At 44.3% G+C, this 21,291-nt stretch overlaps 1 protein-coding gene and 1 long non-coding RNA gene across 2 annotated transcripts in view; one reads left to right on the top strand and one right to left on the bottom strand.

Annotated features, from left to right (window-relative positions):
- Nucleotides 1-16,058, top strand: part of LOC126541794 (gonadotropin-releasing hormone receptor-like) — a 35,622-nt gene extending 19,564 nt beyond the window's left edge. The window contains exons 2-3 of the mRNA XM_050188725.3: nt 9,902-10,928; nt 14,220-16,058. Coding sequence (XP_050044682.1) covers nt 10,146-10,928; nt 14,220-14,630 — 1,194 coding nt within the window. The 5' untranslated portion in view covers nt 9,902-10,145 and the 3' untranslated portion in view covers nt 14,631-16,058. The remainder of the gene's footprint in view (nt 1-9,901; nt 10,929-14,219) is intronic.
- On the bottom strand, nt 1,964-6,349 carry LOC129387635 (uncharacterized). The gene is made up of 3 exons (XR_008614828.1): nt 6,141-6,349; nt 5,177-5,270; nt 1,964-3,035 (listed from the first exon to the last, which is right to left on the bottom strand). It is a non-coding gene; the product is annotated as an uncharacterized lncRNA (long non-coding RNA).
- Nucleotides 16,059-21,291: the final 5,233 nt, after the last annotated feature.

Raw genomic sequence — 21,291 nt, 5'->3', positions numbered from 1 at the left:
ATAGACCATATTCACACTATCAATCAGGTGATAGAGAAATGTGCGGAATATAACCAACCCTTATATATAGCCTTCATTGATTACGAAAAAGCATTTGATTCTGTCGAAACCTCAGCAGTCATGAAGGCACTACGGAATCAGGGTGTAGATAAGCCATATGTAAAGATACTGGAAGATATCTATAGCGGTTCCACAGCCACCGTAATTCTCCACAAAGAAAGCAACAAAATCCCAATAAACAAAGGCGTCAGACAGGGAGATACGATATCTCCAATGCTATTCACAGCATGTTTACAGGAGGTATTCAGAGACCTGGAGTGGGAAGAATTGGGGATAAAAGTTGATGGAGAATACCTTAGGAACTTGCGATTCGCTGATGATATCGCCTTGCTTATTAACTCAGGAGACCAATTGCAATGCATGCTCACTGACCTGGAGAGGCAAAGCAGAAGGGTGGGTCTGAAAATTAATCTGCAGAAAACTAAAGTGCTGTTTAACAGTCTCGGAAGAGAACAGCAGTTTACGATAGGTAGCGAAACACTGGAAGTGGTAAGGGAATACATCTACTTAGGGCAGGTAGTGACCACGGATCCGGATCATGAGACTGAAATAACCAGAAGAATAAGAATGGGTTGGGGTGCGTTTGGCAGGCGTTCTCAAATCATGAACAGCAGGTTGCCACTATCTCTCAAGAGGAAAGTGTATAACAGCTGTGTCTTACCAGTACTCCCCTACGGGGCAGAAACCTGGAGGCTTACGAAAAGGGTTCTGCTGAAATTGAGGACGACGCAACGAGCTATGGAAAGACGAATGATAGGTGTAACGTTAAGGGATAAGAAAAGAGCAGATTGGGCGAGGGAACAAACGCGGGTAAATGACATCTTAGTTGAAATCAAGAAAATGAAATGGGCATGGGCCGGACATGTAATGAAGAGGGAAGATAGCCCATGGTCATTAAGGGTTACGGACTGGATTCCAAGGGAAGGGAAGCGTAGTAGGGGGCGGCAGAAAGTTAGGTGGGCGGATGACATTAAGACATTTGCAGGGACAACATAGCCACAATTAGTACATGACCGGGGTAGTTGGAGAAGTATGGGAGAGGCCTTTCCCTGCAGTGGGCGTAACTAGGCTGATGATGATGATTATACCCTACCAGTTACACCCCACTTCACATTCCAATCTCGTAGAGGAGGAGGAGGAAAAAGATTTATTTTATGGTGGAGGATCCATACTCCATAGTAGAAGAAACTAGCGTGCCCTAAACATTGCTGTCGCCTATTGTCGACATTGCTGTCGCTAGCAGTTACATATAATAAGGCAGTTGCAAATGTATTTCCACAAGCTGTAGTTACTGCAAGCTGCTGCCAGTTTCTGGTACACAGCTGTAATACATTTAGGGCAAGTTAAACCTCTCTAATGAACTTATCTCATATGACACAATTGTAATGCAATATTCTGCAAATAAGTGAAGCGCTATGTGCCGTCCCATACAATGAAGCACCTTTGAAGAACCTGAATCACCACCTGGGCCGTGAGGAGGTGCAGAGTGTGTTCTGTGCAAACTAGTGCACCTGTATAGCCTAAAGCTGTGGATAGTGCATTTAGTATCGGTTGTGAAGGCTTCTAATTTAAACTACACACTGTAAATACCTCTATGCAGTTTTGCGAAACGCAACGCGCCTTCCCCCTCTTTTCCTTTCTTAAAGGTAATGACAAGTAGCGCCATAACATATACACTATGATCTTCATTCCCAAACAATCAAAGCGAATAGCACCACCCTAAGTGTTACGTGCCTTTTGTCTCACATTTGCTGTCAAAAAGTGTTATTGTGGGATGTTGCGGTTGGCAGAGAAACTGATTTCTGGAGCAATATAAAGCATTAAGTACTGTGATGTCAGTGCTTTCACTGCTGTTTAAGCATCATCGGGTCTAAGTGAAAAAAAAATGAGGAATAAATACAACATGTATATATTACGTCGCAACCCTCATGAGGTATTTAGTAGTCTGAATCGTAAAGGATTCCAGATTTAGATCGGAAGAAGGATTTTATTTCACTGGAAGAATGGCATCATGCCAATGATTCTTGCATTTGGTGCTATATTTATTTTTATTTATTTCAGTTGGAATGTGTATGCATCGTCAGCGATATCGCTTGACATGTTATAGATTGACTGTTTTCCCAATTTAGCCAAATTCGTAATCGCAGATAACCTTGTAGATGATACCAAGAACTTGCTTAGGAGGAGTGTATCTTCAACAATTGCAAAGTATGAGGTTCTTGAATGCACATCTAAGCCTGGGGTGCATGCTGCCCTCATCGACGAGCCCTTGGAAATTACTGCAAGGTTTCTTATAATGAATGTAAATTTGCCTGTACAGGAAAAACACGGAGTTTAAACAGGTGAATTATGCAGCATAAGAATGATGTCAGCAAGAAGCACTGTATAAGGAAGCATTGTCGCTCGACACGCATAGACTATCAAACAGAAGATTATTGAGATGATTTAAAATTCTGGCAGTTGAATGAAGTCTGTCTTCCAATCTATATCTAAACTGTTTGACAATTCCAGTCTACGAACACTACAACCTTCCCCAGAAACGTTCATAATCATTATCTTGTCTACGCCAAATCATCCTGGCCGATACTCAAGCTTTCATAAGCTGCTTTTTTCACTGCTGATTCTCTGCAGGAAAGAGTTGTCCATATGAAGACCATACCATCTACTTATTTCCCTTTTTTTATCCATGATAAGGGAAGAACTTCACACTTAAACTGCATTGAGCTTGAGCAAGTTCTATGTTTGAAGCTGTTGATTCTTTTCTCTTTTGCCATCTTTGACACACCTGGTTAGCTAAGTATGTAGAGAAGCTGCAGGAGAAAAGTTGTGGCGCCGAATTAGACTTGCGCCCCAGGGGACCTTTTCACGGTCACTGGACGAACTGCATGTGGGCTTGGCTTCTGCAGTGAAATGCTGTGGCCGCGGTATCTTTCTTGATGACCATGGCCATGTCTAAGAAACGTCGTCTCCACAGGCTGCATAAAAAAGGATAATTGTCTGAGCTAACTCTTTTCCTTAAAGGAACCCATTTAAGTTGTATTCGTAGCTTTGCGACACAAAATTGCCGTGTGACTGGCCACTCAAGGCACTTTACGTGTGTTCGCGGGCTTCTTTCTTGGAAAAACTTTTATGTAGCACACAATGAGCAACAGAAAACTGTATCAGGGGGCTTTCATGTTGCTCTACAATTTTCTCATTGACACTTTTATTCTAATGATTTGATAAGAATAATAAGTAATTAAGAGTAATTATGTATTTAGGCAGAATGCAAAAATAATCTGAGTATCCACAAGCGACGGCAAACAACATTACCCTGGTTATGTCTAGTTGCATGGCATTCACATATTTCTAAATCTTGGTGCATGATAGTTGGGACACCCTGTAGATCAAAAAACAATATTTCAATTTTCATAATCATGTAGTGCGTGTTATTGGTCGTTATGGCTGCTTCAAGATGATTCTTTCATTAAGGTGCAAGCAGTTCTGAAGTTAAACTGTCTTGCAGCAAGGGCACGCAATCTAGGAAATCAAGCAAAAGGTCAAGTTCTGCTCACTATTCAGATGTTTAACCATGAAGCAGTAGAAAAAAAACTGGACACAACACCTAATAATGCAAGATTTGAAAATCTCAACTGAACTAGTTTTTGAAAATCCAGCAAGAAGCTACCAGCTGAAGTGGAGCAAACCCTTGCTATGTACTCCAAGTGAAGAAGTTGTTATTGCAATGCTTGGGCAGCATATGAATGTAACTATTAACAATTTTCAGCAGAATATTAACACCACTAAGTGAATTGGGCTTTCAAGATTCTCGATCTGGAATACCCAACAACTTAATCTGGCTTTTAATGTGTTGAGCTCATTATGTATTCTCAAAAGCGGGAAACTTTCTGGCTCCTAGCTTGCCTCGTGCAAATCTGCTATGCAACAGTACTTGCTTTGTCCAGTACCAGCCACTTTGAAAGGCAATGTGTTCACAGCCCTTTCCCTCTGTTTTTCTGCTTTGGAAACAGTTGACCATGTGTTAAATTGACGTCGAGAAAGGGAACACAAAACCCTGTGCACCACTGATCTCTAATATGTTTTGCGGGATGCCGCTTGCCGCGCCAAGCGCAGGTGAAGCCAGTGGAAAGGCGGTGTCGTGCAGCGGCTTGTCCTAGAAGCAGGGCTTATGGTGCTCTAATTAGTGTGCGTAATCAGATAGTACTGTTGCCGTAAACATTTTTCTTTGTTGTTTTTCACGTTTAAGGAGATGTCTCTAAATGGCTGGTAAGCACGTTTACGACAATCTGAAACCATATATGATAGTGTTTTCTTATATAATGTGTTTTCTCATTTACCAGTGTTTGCAGTGTGCGCCAATTATGTAGCGGTGCTGTGGGCGCTGCAATGAAAAAAATTCTGAACATCTTTTCGAAACACTGCTCTGGCCTGCTTGGGTAGTTACAACAAAAGTTGACATTATTCAATTAGAGCCCTGTAAATTTTAGCATGTAGACGCACCATTTGGTTAAACAATAGCGGTGTAACGTCTATATATACAAGCATTATCCATGCATTTCTGCCATTGTCCTAAAGAAATAAATTTCCCATCTATGTCTGCCTCATACAAGAGTAAAACTAAAGCACAAGTTTTATATAGTCACCCTAAAAGGAACACCTCATTTGAACTTCAAAGCAAATATATCTCTGCTTATGCCAACCTCCTACAATGTTGGACCTTTCTGCATGCTTTACAGAGAAATTATAGTAGTATTACTTAACTCTAAAACTATTCAGGACTGCAGCATTGTAGAACACATCTACAAATTTCCCATTTCATGTGTAACAGCTTAATTGATTTGCTTGCACAAGGTTCCAAGCACAAACTAATATTACTTCTCCTTGTTCAGCATTTTTGCCTGATAGACCACAATCGAATGACATAAATATATCAACATATTAACTCATAGAACCTAATTTGGTTTACATATTACCACCCTCGCATACTGCTACAGCTGCACTCTGTCATATGTGTTGCAATAATGAAGGGTTGCTTGTCCACCGCGACTAACAGTGACCACCTACACAGCTAAGTAGATTCAGGTAGCAAAATGCCGAGAGCGAAAAATCCACTCACTTTGAGAGCAACAATACTGCGACAACTTGAGAGAGATGGACCCATTGCAGGCAGCAGACCTCTTCTCAGCTCCAGAAGGACAACAGCAACTAATCTTTCAGTAAAAGAAAATGATTAATTAGTAATGATAGGTTACCTTCTTTTTGCTGAGTATCAATACAATCTGATTTCCATGCATATCTACTGTCCGATTTAGTAGTACAACTGAATTACTCCTAAAGTACAGTCTATGATGATTGAATCCGCGTCTCTTGTATGTCCAAATTTGTTTTTGTAACTGATACAACATTTACAGCTTGCGTAACTGACACGATGCCTTGACTGCCCATATCATAAGAAGCCAACAAATACCGTGTGTCAGTGTTTGTTGACTTCTTATGATATGACTAATAAAAATCAGGCCCCTCGGTTAACCACCTTTCTTCTCGTTGACTGCCCAGAATTCATTCGAAGCAAAACGTCTTGCTGCACCGCAAGCAGTGGCACCAAGGAAGCACACAGCAGAGCAGTCAGGGCGAAGAACTTTTTTTGATCACTACAATAAAAACGTGCATGTACGCAAGAAAGTAACGATCACACGTAGTCAGCCACTGTTATTATCTCCAACGTTTAGTTCCGTGTTCTAACAGAAGACCTTGCTGTATCGCATATAGTATGCTCAGAGTCGGTGAAAGCGTCAATACAAGTGGCAACTGAATGCAGTTTCATTCCACGCTTTTAACGCAATTGAGCAAGAGCTAATAAGTGTCACACGGAAAATTGCGATCGGGATTGAGCCGATCGCGCTACCATTGAAATCGATCTCAAAAGATAAGTGACCCTTTTCCCCATTCATGCGTCATCTTTGCCCTAAGGCGCCGCTCAGAGCTCTTTTGCAACAGTATTTCTGTTCGCGACGCCGGCTTATCACACATCATTTTAACACCTACCTTATGCAAACCAAATAAAATTAAAATGGACTTACCTCATGAGCAAGTAACAAGCGCGCACAGACTGTTGAACATCCGTTGAGAGCTGTCTATCGCGTGTCCAAGCGCTTACGTGGTACCCGAACACAGGACAACTTCTCCGATGCGTGCAGTTTTGCAGAGGAAGTGAAACGCATTCAACGCAAACATCCCCGCGCTATCACGGCACATGACGAGCACACAAGCGTACACCAAACAGCGACAAATCCGGACTACACATGTGCAGCTTTGTCTACCGCTCCTTAGATCGGAAGCGTAGCGCGCGCTGCCCCCTGTTGCCGCACTCTCTGAGCGCGTAGAACAAAACAGAATCGGATTCGTTTTCGCATTTGTTCTCTAGTTCCTGAAACAGCAAAAATAATTGCTTGACAAATAATTGAATTCTGAAAGAGGGGAACGCTTTCTCTCCCACAAGGTAGTGCATATTATACAAAGAGATAAAGAATGCAAGAAGAAGAAAGGCAGGGAGGTCAACCAGACGGTTTGCTACTGGGGATAGCAAAACACACAGTTGCAGCGCAGTGCAAAGCAGTGCACTGCGATGCGTCAATAAGCTTCAGTATAGTGCTACTTTGGGATGGTTGGTGCATGTAATGAACGAGTAAATAAGGAGTTATGTCATCACATTTACCCATGGATAAAGCACATGTAACAAATGCTGTTGCATGCTGGGTCAAAAAGAAATAAAACTTGAATCATCACGCCAACATGGCACTGGGTGTTCTTTCTTTCCTTTTTCTTTTTTTTTCTTTTTGACAGTACACACATTATTAGCACGGTACTAGGACCTTCGTCTTCAGTCACCTTCCCGTAGTTTGCACACATGTCAGTGCACGTTCGCGATCTTTATTCTGCCATACAAGAACATGCGGGCTCACCGATATTGTTTCAAGATGAAGCGCCAAATGTTTCGATTACATCTTACTGCAAGAATCGACAAAACATGAACAGTGAAGATTATGCGTAATCGTTGTGGGTCAATGAATGGACAGTTGTTGACAGAGACGAGATATTCTGGAATAATTATAGAAATGAGTTAAACCAAGTACATTACAGTTCAGCAAAGCCCTTTTCACTCTTGGGTTAATTGCTTCCCGCATTCGAAAATTTCATCCAGCCGTTTTACTTGGATCTATAGGCCGCCAGTTCCTTCGGAGTCCATTTGTTGCTAAATGTAAACGCAGTCATGGTCATTATACCACTCCCTGCGTTTCGGTAATGACTTATAGTGCGCACAATTTTTGGCGTAGAGCACCAATGTCATTCCCAGTGCACCAGCATCTGATCGCCGCAAGTTTGATTACATTGGCCCGTATGTCCACGGCTCTTCGTTCAGTTAAACATATGTACTGTGTTATTAACTACAAAGCGCTTAATTTGAGAACTTTGCAAACACACGCATATATTTGCGCATATGATCAGAGTTACAAGGCCCGTATGCGCAGCAAACTGCGACTGGAATAGAGGATGCGTGTATACATTTACACAATCTGTTATTGCAGCTTTTAGTAGAAGGCTGGTTCTCACATTTTGTACGTATCTCATAATGCGTACAGTTTGCGTGTTCAATAAAGTATTGTTAGATGAAACTTTGTGAGTGCAAGCGCTCATTCAGACAGCGTGTATAGTCTTTCTCGCAAAAACACGGATGTTCGCATAACAAAAATACGGAATTCTGTCTTTTTCGAGCAAAGCAGTGTAGCCACTGTATTACTACAGTGAAATGTACGTAAATATTAAAACGGGGAGCATTTCCGTATATTAACGGAAGCTTTTACCGTATTTTGAAATACGATATACTTCCCGTTTTTTTTCCCGCGATTCCACTGTATAATGACGGAAATTTTTTACTGTGTAGGGCTCGTTCCGTATCCTTTCTGTCTCTGTGAGTTTACGAAAAACACTGAGTGCTGAGGTCCCGAACATGTCTTTATTATTATTATTATTATTATTATTATTATTATTATTATTATTATTATTATTATTATTATTATTATTATTATTATTATTATTATTATATAGCGTTTGCTGTAGCATGCCACTGTATACGCGTTCGTATCCAAAAGTGTCGTTCATAGCCTCATGCTCGTCACCACTCCACTTACCCATCTTCCTCTTCTCTACCCCCTCCTTCTGAACACAGTAGCAGGCTATAAGACCATTACCTCACTCGACCCTCTCTGCCTTTTCTCTACAAAATTATCTTCCCTCCTTCTTACGTTTGCGTTATACCTTCGGTGTAGGCATTTAAAATCGCAGCTGCAGAACCGTATATTGTTGAAATTATTTCCCTTCTATTCATCGGTTCATTTAACAACAAAGTATATATATTGAATTCCTAATGCGCTTTGTCATTGGATCAGGTATCGCCAGGTCGCCGCTGCTATGGTTCATTCGCCGCTCCTTGCGAAAGATGTTCATTAAAAAAAAATAAGAAAGAAAAGTGGAATGAGTAGTTACAAGATGCGGTTCCTGCTCTTCCACACCCTCCATCCATCCTGTATAAAGGAGGCCTACAAATGCTTTCGCTCTCTATGAGAAAGCGCGGGAGGAACGTGGTGTCCCACATTCTCATAGTGTCACGCGCCTCGTCCTATATGCGCACGATGACTCCGCGCATCGGTATATATATATATATATATATATATATATATATATATATATATATATATATATATAAGCCGAAGCGAGATGTCGTTAACGGGCTCATTTTTCTCGTGGTCACGGGCATGTGTCTAGAATTACCATATCAGTGTCACGCGGGAGTGCACCGAGAAAGTTCCAGCCTTCTTGGTGTCTGCCATCATCCAGCTACAACATTGATTGACGACCGTTCACTGGGCCTGCTTCCGTAGAAGCGCGCTTGCTGGCTGCCTATTTCTAGACGAGGGAACCGAAGCCGTAGAAGCGTGGAGGAGAAGCATTCAGAATAAGCTCGCGAACCGTGAAGGCGCGGGTGCTGCGGGAAAGCGTACGCGTAGCACTGCTGCACACGGTGCCGCGAACGACTATAGCCTTTTCTATAGCGAAATAAAACGGCCACCTTCTAACTATGGATCTGGGACTCGCCGAAAACAGCCGCGCACTTCGGTTGCTGTAACGCAGTGGAACCACACCACGATCTGAACAGACAAGACACCGGTCAACGCGAAAGTGCGCCAGGGAATTGTTGCAGAAGCCAGTGTCACGCGTTTGTCTATAGGTGCTCTTGTTTCTAACCCAATGGTATTTTCTGTAGGTATAAACACGCCTGGCTTTGGTGTGCAGTACTCTTTACGTAAGCTCCGGCATTGCGTTTTAAAACTCTCCTTTTCAGATAAAAAACGTGGTGCCGGGCAAATGAACACCACGGGGCACACGCGTTTCGACGCTGCAGCCGCAGACTGAGCGCGTTACCGATTGTATAAATCGCCTACGGATCAGTGTGAGAGAGAGATACAACCAACACATGTATTAATGCCGTAAAGGTTAAACAAAGGTAGCTTTGGTTGGCAACCCAGCCAATGTATTGCGGGGCAGGGAATGAAAGATTGTGTAGAATAGCAATCTGTGGATGGTTATTATGGCTGCGCTTGCTACGAGGCTCCAAATATGCATCCAAGCTCGAAGATCTGCCTTGAAGTCACGCTTTGTAAAGTTGGAAAAATGATTTGAGCAAGTTTGATTCTAATGTGATAGTTGGCGCAACTTCTCACCATTGTGTCGGATGAAAACTACCTAATTACAAATTTTCATTTACCTTCTCTTGGTATTGCAGGGCATGAAAGGCCAAGGAGGACACGAACCGCAATGCCTGGGAATTTCATATTTCTCAAACAGAATAGGAATTTGCTGTCCTCGGGAAGAGAAGCGCAAGATCACAGTGTCAATTGTATTACCAAGCCAACTACTTAAAACATGATCAAGGGTCAACGAGCTGTCTTACGTGTGAGCAAAGCTTGGTAGACTGACCTCAATCATCGCGTTTGTTGATTGGTTTAAGCAATCACCCTTGCTCCGGGATGACTGAACCGGATTTCTTCAATGTGTCTTTGGAAACACTGCCGGATGAAAGCAACCCATACGGCAACGAGACCGGGTTTTTAAACATCACCGACGCCTTAGTGTCCGACGAACTCTTGGGCCCTCGCTACCACAAGCGAGTCCGCATCGGCATCATCGTCACCATGATCATAGTTTCGGTATTTGGCAACAGCGTCGTTTGCTGCAACCTCCTGGTGAGGCAGCGCCGTCGCAGAGTGTCCAAGGCGAGGGTGCTGTTCCTCAATTTGGCCATCGCTGACCTCCTGGTGGCCTGCATAACGATGACGTCACAAGTGGTGTGGGAAGTGATGGGCCGGATTTGGATCGCAGGCGACGCCTTCTGCCGCTTCTTCAAGTTCTTACAGACGTTTGCCCTGGTCTCGTCGACCTACATGCTCGTGGCCATTTCCGTGGACAGACACATCGCAATCGCCACTCCTCTTGCGCCGAGTCCAGATCCCTGGAGGCTGGCGGCTGTCACCTGGATCGCGGCGTGCATGCCTTCGCTTCCAAACGTGTACGTGTTTCACAGTGTTGAAGTGGCTCCCGGAAAGTGCTTCTGCGCGTCCATTTTCTACGACCGGGGCACTCCACTGTACCATCGCCAGATCTACATGGGATTCGTCTTTTTCATGGTGTTTGTTGCCCCGCTCGTGCTTCTTATAGCGTTTCACACTGGCATACTGTGGGCTCTATGGAAGCACAACGCGACGAGTCGGAGGATGAGCTGCCAAACTCCTTCATCGCTTCCACGTGCGAAGGTTTGTATGAATGTTCTACTTTGGTTTATAGGGCTTATTACAAGGCGTTTCTTTGAGTTGATGATGCTTAGAATAAGGGTAAGCAAAGATGGACGTGTTAACCCGAGATATCTGTATAGCGCAAGAAAACAAGGACACAAGAAGAAACGAAGACCAAGACAAGCGCTTGTCTTTGTCTTCGTTTTTTCTTGTGTCCTCGTTTTGTTGCGCTATAGAGATACCTTTCAATGATGACCGACCAACAATCCCATATCGCTACCCTCGTAGTTAACCCGAGGACAACTGTCAGCTTGCTGATCTATTCACTGGCAGAAGGAGGCAAAATTGCGGAAATATTGACATCTAACAATTTAAAACTCCATTAACATTCGTTAAACATGTTGTGATCAGACAACTGTATGTCTTGCATGACATACTTATATTTCTGAATTATTCTACAATTTATAGCTTCGTCAACAATGTTAGGGTAGGTATTGGATAAACAGATAATTTTATATTCAATAGTTTGCGTGCCATATTTTGTCCTTGGTTTCGTTATTACTATTGAAGTGCGACGTAGGCTGTATCCTGTGTCTACTCTGGTAACGATTTGAAAGTTGTTCAATGTTGCTCGATACCTCTTTAAATAGCCGTATGCGGATCTTTGTTTTGTAACAGTCTCTAATATCAGGAATGTTGTAGCGCATCGTTAATATAGAAAATCCTATGTATCGTTTTGAGGAGTTAAGCAACCGAACAATTTCGCCGTTGCAGTACTGACAATTTTTCTATATCTGTTTTATTACCATTTGCCGATACTAAGAGGCTGTAGCTAAGATGTGAGTGCACAAAAGTATTCAAGCTATTAAACTGGTGAGGCTTAGGAGTACAGATCGACGGCGAATACCTCAACAACCTTCGGTTTGCCGATGACATTGTTCTATTCAGCAACAATGCAGACGATTTACAACAAATGATTCAGGACCTTAACAGGAAAAGTGTAAGAGTGGGACTGAAGATTAATATGCAGAATACAAACATAATGATAAATAAGCTGGCAGGGAACAAGAGTTTAAGAACGCAAGTCAGCCTGTAGAGTCTGTGGAGGAGTACGTTTACTTAGGTGAACTAATCACAGGGAACCCGGACCATGAGAAGGAAATTCCCAGAAGAATAAAAATGGGATGGATCGCGTACGGCAGACACTGTGAGCTCCTGAATGGGAGCTTACCGTTATCATTGAAAAGGAAAGTATACAATCAGTGCATTTCACCGGTGCTGACATACGGCGAAGAGACTTGGCGGCTGACAAAGAAGCTTGAGAACAAGTGAAGGATCGCGCAAAGAACGATGGAACGAAGAATGCGAGGCATAACTTTAAGAGACATAAAGAGCGCAGTTTGGATCAGAGAGCAAACGGGCATACACGATATTCTAATAGACATTAAGAGAAAAAAATGGCGCTGGGCAGGTCATGTAATGCGCAGACTAGATAACCGTTGGACCATTAGGGTAACAGAATGGGTACCAAGAGAAAGGAAGCGCAGTAGAGGACGGCAGAAGACTAGATGGAGTGACGAAATTAGGAAATTTGCGGGTGCTATTTGGAATCGCTTGGCGCAGGACAGGGGTAATTGGAAATCGTAGGGAGAGGCCTTCGTCCTGCAGTGGACATGAATAGGATGATGATGAAGATGATGATGATGATGATGATGATGATGATTGCACAAACGAAAAGTACAGTTGTGTGAGAAGCCTGACAGGCACAAAGCATCGGATCCGTTGTCGCAAGCCAAGAAATCGTGCAACCTTAGTGCGTACCTTATTTATGTGTTCTGACCAGCTTGGGTTGTTATGACCCAAAACACCCACCACCCAAAAACGAATGGCTTGAGACATGTTCAAGTTGCGATCCACAATAAAAAAGTTTTACATCGTAATCCGTTTGCTTATTCTTTGAATATAAAAAAATTTAAACCTAGTTTCTTTGTGTGTTTAAGTCAAGTTTATTTAGATATCGTCATTTGCTAAGTTCTCGTAACCAATGAGTTGCGGTAGCTTCTAGTTCGTGAAGGTCTACTCAGGAAAAAGAAGACATTAGTGTCATCAGCGTACAGTATGATTTCATCGGTCAGCGAAACGTTTGTTATGTCATTTATGTAAATAATAAATAACAACGGCCCATATGAGCGATGGAGAAACTAGGGAAATGAGAACTTAACCTACACTCGGTAGGATGAGTGCAACAATCGTTGTATTTTGCCGCTGTATCCGAACCTTTCCACGCAGCATTATAGAAGCTGCACGGCCGTCTGCAAATAATTAGTTCGGGGCCAGCGCCCCAAAACTGCCTCATTAAATAATGATTGATATCTCAGATATTACAATGTGCTGTGGAGAGCCCTTATCATAATAAAATAAGGTAGTACTAAAGCACTATGGCTGTCTCGACGTTATTAAAAACGAAGTAATGGCCACGGCAAAAAGAGATTATTGAGCCGCAAACTACGCAAGTAATCGTCATCATGCAATTACATATTAAAATAAATATTTAAAATCAGTTCTGCTGAAGCAGGCAAAGTAGAGGACGGGTAAGGACGCTGTTACAGGTGGGAGTGAAATGAATAAATACGATACTTTGTAAGGTCCGAGTTGCACTCAAACAGCTTAGTCTCAATTGCTGGAGAGTGAAGCCTACTAGCTCTACCCGATCTTGGAAATGGAGTCGGAGCCCCTGCCACGGTTTCGTATAAAACGCTACAACATGACTGATCGGTATTTTGCATTACACTTGCTCTTCAAACTTAGGGCTCCGTGCATTCGCCCATTGTTCCTTGGGGCGACGCTTGGACCATAACCAATTAGTGAACTTGAAAGAATAGCTTTCACTGCAGCGAACGACTTTCTTGTAAGTGGCACATATGTTCAAAGTACCCGCAAGGATTTTGTGCAGTGAGTGGCTTTCAAAGTTACGTTTCGTCTGTTTTTCTTTTCCTTTTACATGTGTGAGTGCTTGCGCGTGCTGAAATGTTATTGTATTATTATCTTTAATTTATATATTTCATATTATTATAACTGTGTCTCATACAAGTCCAATAGAGTAGCCGGAGGCATACTGCTTACAACCTCTCCAGTTAAACCTGCTTTAACCTTACCAACCTAAAAACAAATTCGCCTAAGCAGAGCGCAAAGCCTTCGCTTTCTTGCGTTAAGGTGCCTGATCAATCAGGTGCCTTCATTTACGCATCAATTCACCGGTTGTTGGTTGACTGCTGGATGTCGTTGTACTGGCCTTCTCTTTAACGAACTCAGGTGAAGACATTGAAGATGACGGCCGTGGTTTTCGGTGCTTTCCTGGTGACCAACGTGCCGTACATGGTCCAGGAGGCAATACTCGCCTTCGGCAACCCCGGCATACTGGACGCCAACGTGGTCGCGCTGTTCGGCGTCATATCTGCCTCCAACAGCGCCATCAACCCGTACATCTTCCTGTACTTTCAACGAGTACGCAAGGGGACCCGCGACGGTGGCTTATGGCGGACCTTGTCGCAAGTCGTGGTCGAGTCGCTCACGTGTCGTCTGCTCAATCGATCACAAACGGGTTCCCAGGTGTCGACTGACGTGGTCGACGCCTGCTCACCGACGCGTCGTTCCAAAGCGGCCTGCACGACGAATTTTGAAGAGGAGAGCCCACCCGCCAAAAAGGGTTGTGTGACGTGTTGACAGCACAGGTTGTGCGTGTGTGTGTGTGTATTTGTCTGTGCTCCCATGTGGCATGTTTGGAGGCTGTAGCCGCTTGTGTTGTATCGCAAACAGTTCATCTGTCGTTGTCTGACTTGTGTTTTTGTACGTCGCGCTCATATGAAGCACGCGATCCCTGAAAGCACTCCGTGAGGTTCGGCTGGTGTGCCAGGTGTCATCTCATTCTAATGCGTGTTCACTATAACGACCCATGAGACGGTGCTTATTTGAACCACAAAGCGCTACCTCTGACGAAGAACTGCCAACGCTGTCTTCGTGGTACTCTATAGCGTTTCTCTTGATTTGCTGGTGCTACTGCACATATAGCAATGACTTTTTCAGTCGTGTTGTCCGCGTGTTATGTCTTCACATGGTAACTTTTTGTATGTACTTCATATGCGTGAAGTGATGGACAACCGCACGTATTCACACTGGGAGTACCTTCTTTCCTCCCTGTCCTTTCTTTCTTTTTTCGTCTCTTAAAGCCCTTTACCCGTGCAGGGTAGCAAACCGGACGTGCGTCTGGTTGACCACCCTACCTTTCTTTCGTTCCTTTCCTCCTCCTACTTCTCCTTCACCTAATGAGGTGTTTCTTGCATGTCTTTTTCTATCTGCCTCCACAATAATTGGGGGTTACAAGCGAATTGAACATGCTGTCAATGTAGTGAAACAGGACGTGCAATATTTGTAGCTACAGATCTGCAGTGCAGTCCTATTATCACAATATCACGTGTGTGACTAAGAGCCACATTTCTACTAGGAGTTTAAAAGCTAAAGTGCTAGTAATATGAAGCCTGAAGGATATGCATTATCCACAATAAAGGGTAGAGAGAGAAAGAGAGAAACGGGGATGTGAAAGGCAGGGAGCTTAACCGGATAAGATTCTGGTTTGCTACTCTGCACTGGGGGAAGGGCAAGGGTACATAAAAGACGGAAAGAAGAGGGAGAGAGTAACGAAACGACAAAAAAAGCTGGGAAGGTCGTGAACGTTCACGAGAATTACAGTCTCCACAATAGGCAACTCGAACGCAAAAATTTCAAGAGTGCCTTCACTGTCTCATGTTATGACGACTGTATAGGTCGGCGTTCCAGGACTGTCTGCTCCAAAAACGGCCGGTCGTCAAGACGCACCAGCGCGGTCCTGAGGTACTGCCTTTGTGCGCTGTGTCGGGGACAATGACAAAAAACGTGTTCGATAGTTTCCTCGTCGCCGCAGTGGCCACACGCAGCACTATCCTCCCTCCGATGCGGAAAGCAAACGACTTCGTAAAATGCGACGCCAAGCCATAATCGGTAAAGTACCGTTGTCTCGCGTCGGGATATAGTCCAGGTGGAGAATGAAGTTGCAGACAGGAGTCCAGTCGATGTAAACGAGTGTGCGGCACAATAAAGAGTACGTTATTGAAGGGGTAAGGGGGGGGGGGGGGGGGAAGCAACCACAAAATTTTGGATTGCCGGGAAACTACCCTGTAAAAACATTTCAAACAAATATGAGACTGTCTAACTGGCACTGGTGTCAGCCTACGTCATCACGACCGCCACCATAAGTGTGTTTTGCAATGCAGCACAATATTCGAAGAATTCCTAAGAGCTGCCGTACATTTCGATAGAAGGATGCAGCCGCAACGGAGTTTTAGTAGGCTTGCCGTTGCAACCAGCCCACATTCCAACGCTAAAAGGAGCGCGTCGGGCTGAATGCTATGCTTCATTTCCCAGACGTTCAAACAACAAAATAAAGTCTTTAATATCGTGGCTTAATTCACGGGCTTAAAAGGTATAGTGTGCTTCACTTGCTTCGAGGAACATAAATTAATGCGCTTAAAAAAATGGGACCCACATATCTCGTGCTCTTCTTCCCCCTCCAGTTTGCTACCCCTACTCAAAGAACACCACATGTTCGAGCTAGCCTAGCAGTGAGACTCGCACCCACGCTTCCACTGCTTCTTTGTGCCAACATTCTGCACCACTCGCACGCCCTCGGCAGACCAGATACAAGGGGAGTGCCGAGCCGCGACGTGTGAGTATGGACAGCTTGCTACAAGTGCAACGAGGAGGAACAGAAGGAGGAGGAAGCAGGGATGTTCACCAGAAACGTGTCTGGTTGGTCTCGTTTAAGCGCCCTGCTTTATCTAACCCACAATAAACGCGCGGGTACCATCGCCTTACGTCGAACGCCGCATACGGGCGCCAAACGTGAGGTCGAGGGCTCAATTAGTCTTAGCTCGTTAACAGCGTATCCGAACACCAGTGCGAGGATTATCACCCGGTGAAACTTACCAGATGGCGCGGCCAGCGTACTCCGCGCAACCCGAGAAGAGCGAAATTGTTTTTGCTGAGCATCAAGCTCACTATTCATTGTCTGCGGTGTTTACCACAATAATAAGTTGGGAGCGCGGGTCGCTACAGTGGTAAAGTAAGTAAAGTATCTCCAGTTGCTTCTCGGACCCTATAAAAATTACGAATATGAAGTATCATATTTTGAGCGGGTATTTCAATGTTGAGTCATGGGCGTAAATCTTCGCTGCTGACGAGGAGATGTTTCTGTTTAGTGAATGTTCACCTAAGTGGAATGCATTGTACATCTTAGGCAGTGATCCTCTTCACCTTCAATGTGCGACCATCGAATGTCTACATCTGTTCATTCTTCGTAATGGGAAACGTTATGCATGAAAACTCTCACATGTAAGCAAATATGTGCGAAATAAAAAGCTGACACTTGCAGTGTCATCAGGATGTGTGAATTGCTAAGAAATGAAAGTCATGCGGTACTATTAATTAAATAGGTACGTCATGTTTTCATTCCTAAAAGCCACTTCAATGAATTAGTACCCAATTACATTCCGATTTCACGCATGAAGCTGCAGGTTCGAACGCCTCTGAGGAGAAAGCCACGCAACCGGACATCTTCCAAAATAAATCTTGAATAAGATCAAGAATAACTACTTGCTCGCAACTAAGACGCGAATTTATTTTAAATGCCGACAGGATATTGATGACAGATTATTTTAGCGTAGATTTCCTGCTCGGAAACAGCTTACGCTTCCTTTTTTAACATGTGGCAAACTTGCTTATACGATCGACGAAGAGTAACACTCATGAAGGCATGGAGAGATTCCACTTATGACGTTTCGAATAGATAGCCCCAGACGCGAGTGGATGCTTGGTAAACCAGAAAGAATGTAACAATTTAAGACATGTGGCGCCACCACTTCCAGATGCTCTGATCAGCTGCCCGTTGCACGTACAATAAATTTTGGCAGCATTATCAGTGGTTGCAACGGAACATGGATAATTCTGTGCGCATACGTTGCACACACACAAAAAAATGACTCTGATGCCGGGTAAATGTCATTATATGTCTGGTGACAGGCAGATCGGCGCAATCGGTACAACAATTCGCGAGCGAACTCCAAAGAAAAAAAATGGGACATCCCGGATGATGTACATGTGGACCGGCTGGCACTATAGACCCACGCGAAGTTCCAATTTTCTGTTATTAGATGCATTGGTAAGTAGGTGTTGGGCGCATCCAAGAAGCGCCGGCTGCTTCTTTGACCAATGTTGCGATAAACAGAGAAACAACTGAAAAGAAGGAAGCCATGCGTAACGATACAAAAAGCAACAAGGGACGAATTCCAGCGAATAAATCACAAGCCAGAATACAAGCACACTGCAGACAGTGTAAAAAAAAGGAAGAATAAGAAAGAAGCCTACAGATCATCACTTTACACTGAACACCCAAAACGAAGAACTTGAAATAAACAGTGAACGTACAAGGAAACACATCTAGAATCATGGGCTGTGTAAAAACACAACGACGCACATTTGTGTAAAGGTGTCACAGAAGCTAGAGTTAAGGATTCTGTACCTGCTGTGTCTCAGTGGCACGTACTTATTCTTGAGGATGGGCCCAAAACAGTAAATCCTCCGGAATGAAGAATGGCCTGCAATGGCGAGAATGCAGCTGGGGTTCTGGAAGAAGCGTTCTGAGGTTCCAGAAAACACATTCAATGTTTTGCTCACGGGTCCCATTAGGTTCGTTTCTCTGTGCTCATAGCAGCTTGAGACTGTGAGTCAGCTTGAAGTAGTTTGTCGTGTTTGCTTCAATATAACTCTCAACCCACGTCTCTTGTTATCCAAAACCTAGCGCGCCTTCGCTTCGCCCGAGAACATCTGTTTCCTTTTCTTTTTTTCCTCCGTGATGCACGCGAACTGTCTAGGGGAAGTATAAAACGGGCAAGTGAAGTAGGCAAGAAAAAAAATGAAGAACAATAGACGTGAATCTCCCTTCCTGGATTTGAACAATTGATCGCGAGCGCAGATGATTGATCGTGTACTATTCAACGGCGCACGGGAAAAGTAAAAGTCAATATAGAAAGCGAGACTCTCGGGTCAGAATAGCCTTGCCCGGGACTCAGCCGTCTTAATTCGCACTCCCACAGAAGCGCGGATCTAAGATGCCGCCATTCAACCAACAAAAAAATCGAAGAAAAAAAACAACTCGATTTTCGCGGAGACAATGTTGAAAGCTTCTTCACCGAGGTTCGTGTGTTTAGATATTGTGCTCTACGTCACGCCTGCGCAACTTCTTTTCGGCGGAGTGGCCAATTCTCGACGGGAGGCAAGCCTAGCTGCTTTATTCACTACCAGAGAATAGCGTACGTGATCGCTGTAGTGGAGAACAACGGGAGGTCTGTCGTTACCCCACTCGAAAGAAAGAAAGAGAGAGAAAGAAAGGAAGAAGCGGAACAAAGGAAGAAACAAAAGGAAGAAAGAAGAAAAGAACGTAATACGACCGAGAAAGTCCCAAAATACGATAAATGTTCTTTTTTTTTTCGTATGCACCGGTACCACAAAAGGGCGCGCCTTGTCGTATACAACGAAGCGTCAGGCTTACGATCAGAGCTGTTCTCGCTATGATAAAATCGCCCTTGTTTGGCCTACAAGGGAATAGTATACTGTGCTGCCGAAATTTGTCTCATTCCGCCAACATGTCCCGCGATATAACAGATCAAGGCAGCCCAATATAATGTGAACTCCGGCCGCTACGGTCAATGTTATTCGTCAGGGCTTGTGACCGGTTTGGCGCGGCATATTCCGCAGGTGCAACCACATAAAAATTATTTGCTAACATGAACGCTACATAAGCGCCTATATATGCCTGAGTTCGATTGTGCGCCCGTTGAGGCCAAGTAGAGCGAGCGACTTTTGATAACTTTAGTACAGCTTTAGAAGGCGATTCCTTCTGATTAAAAATAACATGCCCCAGGTTAAAGTTACCAAAACATATAGGCATTCATTGGATTTTGTACGCTTATCCGTAAATAATAAACTAACAGCGTTAGCATTCTTAGGGTACTTCACGCAATTTTCGCAGAGTAACTGTTGGATCAAATTTGGTCGCTGAGTACGCGACAGTGTGTACATGTACATATGTGGTGCTCTTCAACGAACATCTTTCACGCCAACATGGGTCACTGTAGACGCCAGACTGGGTATGCGCGATTCTTCAATAAAACTCTTTGACGGTGACTTATAGCACTGGGTATGCGCCACTCACTCTGTGCTGGTCTTCAACAAACCTCTTTCGTGCCAACTTGGGTCTCTTGGTGTGTGCCGGTAGGTGTGTGCAGCTCTTCAATGAACGTCATTGACGCCAACTTGGGTAGCTAGGTGTGCGCAACTGGGAATTTGCCACTCTACAATGAGAAAAACGAAATGTCCTTTAACTTTCTCCGATGTTGAGCGAAATCGAATCCACATAACGCGGGCTCCTCAAGGACTGCTACTCGACAGGCTGCGACACAAATGCGCTAGGCCTCGGCCGCTTCTTCAGTTAACCGCTTTCACGCCAACTCATTAGCGAGCTGTGCTGTAGAATCACTTGTACGTGCCACTCTTCAGTGAACATCTCGGCAACTTGGGTCACTGAGTACGTGCCATTGGATGTGCGGCTAGGGAGGGAACAGTAGTTCCCAGCGTGTGTAAGCACCGGCGTGCTGCTTTTAGTCGTATCGGAGCTCACGGGGTGGGATTCTCGTTAGCGACACGAGAATGCGCAGCGTATACAGAAAGAAGCGCTAGAGAGGAGTCCGGTTGTCGCGTGACGCGTTTCTCAACGTTCGCACGCACCGGCGCGCCATGCCTTCAAGATGCCACGCGCAGGCTTCCCGGCGGCGTCTCCAGATGGCGCCAAGTGTTCTTAGGGAAGCGCGAAAGAGGAGTCCGCCTGCAGTACAGGAGGGGTATCCTGTAAGAGTCCACCTAGTGGACTGCCCATTGCGGCCGCTGCTGATTGGATGCAGTTGTACGAGTGAGGAGGAGACGAGCGGCGCCAGCCAATCAGCAGCGACCGAAATGGACAGTGAACTAGGTGGACTCCCAGAGAATACCTCCCCCGGACTCATACGTATCTAGTTTCAACGGTGGCAACACGTTGTATCGCTATATTGATTCAGTGCTAAACGTATTACCATTGACAGTCGCCATGAGATGGGTTCTGTCGAATTTTTATGTTATAATCATTGAACACTGCATTTGATTTGGTGAAAATGCTGTCTGGTGTGTACTCCCGAGGCGAAGGCCTTGTCAGGAAACATACGGGTTTCCTTTTGCCACGCCTCGTGGACGTACCTACCACATT

Source organism: Dermacentor andersoni, chromosome 2, assembly GCF_023375885.2.
Source record: "Dermacentor andersoni chromosome 2, qqDerAnde1_hic_scaffold, whole genome shotgun sequence".
NCBI classification, from domain to species: domain Eukaryota; kingdom Metazoa; phylum Arthropoda; class Arachnida; order Ixodida; family Ixodidae; genus Dermacentor; species Dermacentor andersoni.
This window is presented reverse-complemented; position numbering and strand designations above follow the sequence as displayed.